General features: G+C 56.9%; 1 protein-coding gene across 1 annotated transcript in view; it reads right to left on the bottom strand.

Moving 5' to 3' along the window:
- Window positions 1-1,888: 1,888 nt before the first annotated feature.
- Window positions 1,889-6,626, bottom strand: part of LMNA (lamin A/C) — a 48,032-nt gene continuing 43,294 nt past the window's right edge. Inside the window, exons 7-13 of the mRNA XM_021924783.2 lie at window positions 5,853-6,073; window positions 5,541-5,760; window positions 4,948-5,055; window positions 4,744-4,863; window positions 4,233-4,322; window positions 3,225-3,494; window positions 1,889-2,900 (exon numbers count right to left, since the gene is read on the bottom strand). Of these exons, the coding sequence (XP_021780475.1) occupies window positions 2,874-2,900; window positions 3,225-3,494; window positions 4,233-4,322; window positions 4,744-4,863; window positions 4,948-5,055; window positions 5,541-5,760; window positions 5,853-6,073 (1,056 nt within the window). The 3' untranslated portion in view covers window positions 1,889-2,873. The remainder of the gene's footprint in view (window positions 2,901-3,224; window positions 3,495-4,232; window positions 4,323-4,743; window positions 4,864-4,947; window positions 5,056-5,540; window positions 5,761-5,852; window positions 6,074-6,626) is intronic.

Genomic DNA, 6,626 nt, shown 5'->3' with positions numbered 1-6,626 from the left:
TTTTTATATAGTACAGACGTTTTGCCACGTTGGCCAGGCTGGTCTCGAACTCCTGACCCCAAGATCCGCCTGCCTCAGCCACCCAAAGTGCCGGGATTACAGGTATGAGCCACTGCGCCCATCCCTTACCTGTGTTTTGAATTTTACCATATGATATATATTTTTGTTGTTGCTGTTGCCCAAGCTGGCCGAGAACTCCTGGACTCAACAATCCTCCTGCCTCAGGCCAGGAGTTGCTGGGACTACAGGCGTGCGTGTCACCACGCTAGGCCAAGCATGTATTACATTTTAACAACAACAACAATTTTTTTTTACATAATGAAACGTGGCTGCTGAGTGCTGACTTGTGCTGTGAGCATCATGTGAGGTGACCACGTGTGCGGACGCCTTAACTGCTGAGTCCCCGGCTGCTGCCCCCGCTGCGCTGCCAGCTTGTGGGGCAGTGTTTGCATGCGGTCCTATGCCCTCAGCCTTCCTCCTCAAGATCTAGGAACGTCGCCTGCTGCCCCTAGTGTTCACCAGCCCACAATGCCCGTGTAGCCAGCTCACCAGGGTTCAGCTGAGCAGCGAAGGAACCACCCCCCCAGCGCCACCCCCCCAGCCAGGATGCACGGGCGCCACCGTGGTGGGGCTCTGGCGCCCTGAGGTGCCCGGCTCAGGAAGTGCAGGTGGGTGTCCTCACTTTGGGAAACACGGACTCCTTCGCTGACATACATCTAAGACCCCACATCTGTGGGGCCTCAGGGTCTTTGCTGAGGCCTAGGAGAGGAAGGGTTTCCTTCTTGGAAACTGCCAACCCAAGCAGGGACCCCTTCTTCAAACCTCCTTCCTCTTAACTTCCCTTCCCTAAACGCACTGTGGTGGAATCAGGAGTGTCCAGCATGACCTCAGGGGCCCTTCTCCTCTCAGCAATTTTGCTTTCTCACATGTTTTCCCACGATCCCAGCCAGACATGCCCTTTTCTCACTGACTCTTGACTGCAGGCTCAACTCTGCCCAGGAAACATAAACTTCCAGAATCTTGGGATCTGTGCCACCTTTGAGCTGAGTGGCTTGAGTTCCAGGGGCCTAGCAGACAATACCTACCTCTCAAGACAGTACGAAGGCCAAATGAGATGCTGCAGAAATGCTTTGGAAACTAGGAAGGGCCAGAGAAAGGCTGGCTCCTATAGCTCATGTTCTCTGTTTGGGGCTCCTCCCCTCAGTCTGGGCACCTCATTCCCCCAGGTTGGAGCCCCCTCCGAGTCTCCTACTTGGCCTAACACGTCCCTTTGTCTGCAGTCTGTTTTCTGACTCCCACTGGGGTGTAATTTCCCTGAGGACAGTGGGCATCTTGTTTTGTTCATTTCCCAATCCCCCAAGCACAACATGGCACAAAGTGACATCAACTGCTCCTTTCCTCTGCCCTCTCCTGCAGCTTCTGTTCCCTCCTCCCTGGGTGTCCTTGTCCTTACATCCTGATGTCACCACCCTCAGACTGGATCTGTATCATATGTCTTATATTCATGCTTCATTCAGGGCCCAGCACAGAGAAAGCACTCAGTAAATGCTGGTGGATGCAGGAAGTTAGTTAGCAAAAGCCCTCCTTCAGGCTCTGCTTCTCTGAAGGGCTTCCACTGGGAGAGAGTCATACAGTGGGTGGTGATGCTTATATCAAAGCCTTTCCCCCTCAGCCACCACCGAGTGCTCAGATGTGCACCCAAAGTGCTCTGATCTCTAATTGTTTCCCCTGGAGCAGGGCAGGACTGGGCAGCAATGAGCAGGAGGATGCAGTGACCGTGTGGCGCTGTGTGTGTGTGTGTGTGTGTGTGTGCGCGCGCGTGCCCACGAGTCCGCATCTCAGTACACACAGCGACGTCCACCAACAAAGACACCACAGCAGCCAGGGGTAGAAACAACTAGTGTATTGATTTGGGGAGGAGAGAAGGGGTGCAGATGGGAAACGGGAAGGCAAGGGTTCTTTAGTGTTTGCCAAAACCACTGCCACACCCCTCCACCTCCTCTTGCCTTCCTCTTCCACGGTGGGTGCCAGCAGGATCTCCCCCTTTCCAGTGACCTCCCTCTCCCTCCTCCCAGCACCCCACTTGGCTTCAACCTCCAGTGACTGCACAGAGCCCACCCAGGCTCTAAAGCTAGGGAAGGCAGCTCAAACTCACCTTTCTTCTCCCTTCTTCCACCTCCCACCTCATTCCCATCTCTTGTCTAAATAAAATACAGAAAAGCAAGCGCAGCTGGTACCTGGGAGAATGGACTCACCCCGGGGCTGGGGGCAGGGGTGGGGACTGGGGGTGGGGCAGGCAGAGGAACCTCAGCCAGGTGTAGTGGAATCACGGGAGGCCAAGCCCAGGGGCCCAGCTCAAGCTGTCCTCTCTCTTTCTCTCTCTCCCTCCCTCTGGGAGGCTGGCCTGGCAGTGAGCCTGCTGTCCAGAGGAGGCTGGCGGAGAAGCCTCCATGCCTGCCTCTCAGGCACCATGTCACGGGGTCCCCGGGGTGGGGGCAGCAGCCAGGGCAGAAAAGCAGAAGCTAGCCTCTATAAAAGCACCCCTTTCCCTTGGCTTCTAGAGGAAGCCCTCTTTGGTTTTAAGGCAGATGTGGAGTTTCCTGGAAGCAGGGAAAAGGAAGGGAGGAGAAATTAGGATTGAGATAGATGCTGTTTTTTTTTTTTTTTTTTTTTTTGCTTGTGTTTTCCTTCAGTATAAAACCACTGTAGAAAATAACTTCTCTTAGAAAAAAAAAAATACAGAAGAAAAAAACCAAAGGGTTATTTTTCTTTGGCTTTGAGCCCCCTCCCATGAGGTGCAGGGCAGGGGGTGGGCATGAAGTGAGGAGGAAGCAGGAAGCCTCCACCCCTACCCCTGCCTGGCAGGTCCCAGATTACATGATGCTGCAGTTCTGGGGGCTCTACGAGAGAAGACAGAGGAGAGGGGTGTGAGCAGCAGGGCCTGGACCCGGACCCTCCCTCCCCTGGCTCCTACAAGGGAGGTAGCATCTCTCCCATCTCTCACACTCCAGCCCTGACCCTGCCCTCCAGTCTGGGGCTCAGACGAGAGGGGCAGGATGCAGGGGTGGGCTGACTAGGACTCAGGCTCTGGGGAGGAGGCTCCCACTCCCCCGGGCTGCGGAAGAGAAGGCAGGCTCTCCCCCCGGCAAGGCCACCTCGTCCTACCCCTCGATGACTAGTGACCCGCCTGCAGGGTTTGGAGACAAAGCAAAGAGACAACTCACCTGGGTTCGGGGGCTGGAGTTGCCCAGGAGGTAGGAGCGGGTGACCAGATTGTCCCCGAAGCTGCCACCCCCACTGCCCCCCACACTGCGGTAGCTGCGAGTGACCGTGACACTGGAGGCAGAAGAGCCAGAGGAGATGGGTCCGCCCACCTGGGCTCCTGAGCCGCTGGCAGATGCCTTGTCGGCAGGCTGCCCGCAGGTCCCGCACAGCACGGTGCGCGAGCGCAGGTTGTACTCAGCGGGGTCCCCCGAGCTGGTGCAGTGGGAGCCCTGGGAAGGGAGACAAGGCTCAGGCGGGACAGCGAGTCTGGGACTGACCACTCAGGCCCAACCAGGGTCCAGGCTCCTGCAGGCTCCCAGCCACCAGGCAGGAAGGTGGGGTTCTGTGCCCAAGGAGCCAGCGGGCAATAGGGCTTTGGGAGGCCAGGGGCCAGGAGGAGGGGAGGGAAGACATAAAAGGGGAGAAGGCTCAGGAAGACTTGGGGACAGAGAACCAGAGAGGGGACTCTGACTCTGTTCTAGCTACTCTGAGCTTAAGAGGAAAAGGAGAGAGAAAGGGAGCAAGCTCGTAGGGCAGCAGGCATGCACTATTAATTGGAGGAGGGGCAGGAATGAGAGAGAACATTCTTGCAGGAAAAATGAGGGAAATGAGAGGATATGCATGCAACAGGAATGGGGGAGAGAGGCAGGGCAGGCATGCCCCACGTCTGTCCTCCCTTCCCTTTCCCAGGAGACAAATCCAGACTCTTGTCCACTGTTCCTACAGGAATATTCCATGGCATCAGAAAGTTCCCACTCCCTTCCTTACCAGAGTAGGGCACCCAGACACCTGGGTTCCCTGTTCAAGGTATAGGGAGGAGAGAGAAGAAAGGCCAGGCCAGCGAGTGAAGTTCCAAAACATTCTTTAATGAAAAGATTTTTGGCACGGGGAGGCTGGGGAGAGGCTGCCCCCAGGCCTGGCTGGGTGGCCCCAGTGCAGGCTCGGCCTCAGCGGCGGCTACCACTCACGTGGTGGTGATGGAGCAGGTCATCTCCATCCTCATCCTCGTCGTCCTCAACCACAGTCACTGAGCGCACCAGCTTGCGCATGGCCACCTCCTGGCAAGGACATGGGACCAGGCCCAAGGGTCAGGGCCAGGGAAGGGTTGTGCAGCATGTCTACCCCAGTGAACACCTGTAACTTTTCTTGTGGCCTGCCCTTTGTCCGGCCTGCTTCTTACTCTGTCCTCTGTGGTGACGGAGCTAAGGAACTCATTTCCACTCCAGAGGGACACTGTCAAGCTCTCCGGGTAGGAGTATGGCTCTGCCTTTAACAATCCTCACAGTCTAACTTCTACCCCTTGTGCTGTTGAGGAAGCATCTTTTGGTTTGCCTACTTGGTGGGGAAGTCTGGGGCCTGCAACAGAGAGCTCTAGAAAGGGGCCCTGAATTGACTAACTTGGGTTGGGGGAAGCTGGCTCCGATGTTGGCCACCAGGGGGAACCTCGTCCAGCAAGCAGCCAGGCCCAGGCCTACTTACTTCCCCAGTGGAGTTGATGAGAGCAGTGCGCAGGCTGTTCCCGCAGCCCCAGGTGTTCTGTGCCTTCCACACCAGGTCGGTAGGGGGGCTATGGGTGGCCCCAGCTCCTGCAGCCCAGATCTGGAGAGGAGAAAAGGACACTTACCCCAGTGCTCCCATCGCCACCCAAGGCCTCCCCAGAGTCCCAAGTGCCCTGCCACTCACCGTTACCACCTGCCCAGCCTTTAGGGTGAACTTTGGTGGGAAGCGATAAGTCAGCAAGGGATCATCTCCATTCTGGCGCTTGATCTGCCAATTGCCCATGGACTGGTCCTGCCAGGAAGATAGGGAAGAGGAAGGTGGGGGAGGCTCAACCAGGCTTTTGGGTCTATCTTGCTCAAGGGCCCAGCCCTGTGCCCGCCTGCAATTGAGGCCTCTCCTTCCATCTACACCCACCTCTGTCACTGTCCTTCCCCCTGGGGATAATAGCCATGATCTGTGGACACATACGCAGAGCCAGGCACACGGATATCTTATCTTTCATCTTCCTGACAACTCAAAGACTTAGGGATCATTATTCGTCCCCATTTTACAGATAAGGAAACTGATGCTCTGAGAGGTTAAATAACCTGCTCAAGGTCTCACAGCCAAAGAGTCCAGGAGCCAGGCCTGGAACTAGAGTGTGGAGGAGATATACAGGCTCACCCTGGTCCACCCTCTGAGGGGAGGGATGTTCCTCTCTCCACATGCCATCCCTCTGTCTTGCCACTCTCTCCCTGATGCAGCTGTATCCCCTTAGACCCTGACCAGGAGCCTACCTCATTGGACTTGTTACGCAGCCGGACAAACTTGCCCTCCTCGTCCACCTCCTCCACGGCCACACGCCCACTAGTGCGTGCGTGCTGTGAGAAGCTGCTGCGGCTCTCGGACTCCAGCTTGCGCTTTTTGGTGACGCTGCCCCCACCCTGTGTCTGGGATGAGTGGGAGGAAGCACGGCCGCGGCTACGCTGCGAGGTGGGGCTGGGGGACAGGCGTAGCCTGGGAAGAGGGAGACCAAGTAGGGGTCTAGTCAAGGCCACTCGCCGGCCAGAGGACACCGCCAGCACCTCCCTGACATCTCCCCAGCCCACCTCTCCTCCTCGCCCTCCAGGAGCTTGCGGTAGGCATGGATCTCCATGTCCAGGGCCAGCTTGATGTCCAGAAGCTCCTGGTACTCATCCAGCTGCTGCTGCATCCTTGCCCGCATCTCGGCCATCTCCCGCTCCTTTTCCGCTAGCAGCCGCCGGCTGGTGTCCCGCTCACGGGCCAGCGAGTCCTCCAGGTCTCGAAGCTTCGCCTCCTTGGCTGCCAGCTGCAAGGGGGTGGGAGGGTTTGGTGAGCTCCCAAGGGCCCTAAGTATGGGGAAGGAGGGACATGGGTCGGCGTAGGAGACACCTGGCTACCCTCTCCAGGATCTGCAATCAGAGGCTTCCCTAGAGCCCTCATCAGAGCCCATCACAAGCTCTAAACATAGTCTTGGCTGGAAACTGGGAAGTCCTTCCCCTTGTCTAACTCAAACCTCTCGTTCTGAGACTAGACCCTTTTTCTCCTGTCACAAATGGCACAGCCAGCTAGAACAATACTGATGCTTTTAACACCTCACATTGCAGAGTCTTATGGTAACTCTGAGTTGGGGAGATTAAGAACAGCCTCCATTCTCGAAAGTGAAAACCAAAGCCCTGAGAAGTAAAGGTGAGGTAAGAGTGTACAGAAACAGCACACAGGCCATCTGATTCCACATCCTGCGGCCCTTCTCTGTGGTCCTGGGGACACATTTCATCCCTCTTCTCCTCAGGAACCCCCCCGCCCCAACCCCAGGCTTCCGGCCTGCATCCTGCCCAGACTCCAGGCCCCTGGAGGGAGGG

Source organism: Papio anubis, chromosome 1 (genome assembly GCF_008728515.1).
Source record: "Papio anubis isolate 15944 chromosome 1, Panubis1.0, whole genome shotgun sequence".
Lineage (NCBI taxonomy): Eukaryota > Metazoa > Chordata > Mammalia > Primates > Cercopithecidae > Papio > Papio anubis.
This window is presented reverse-complemented; position numbering and strand designations above follow the sequence as displayed.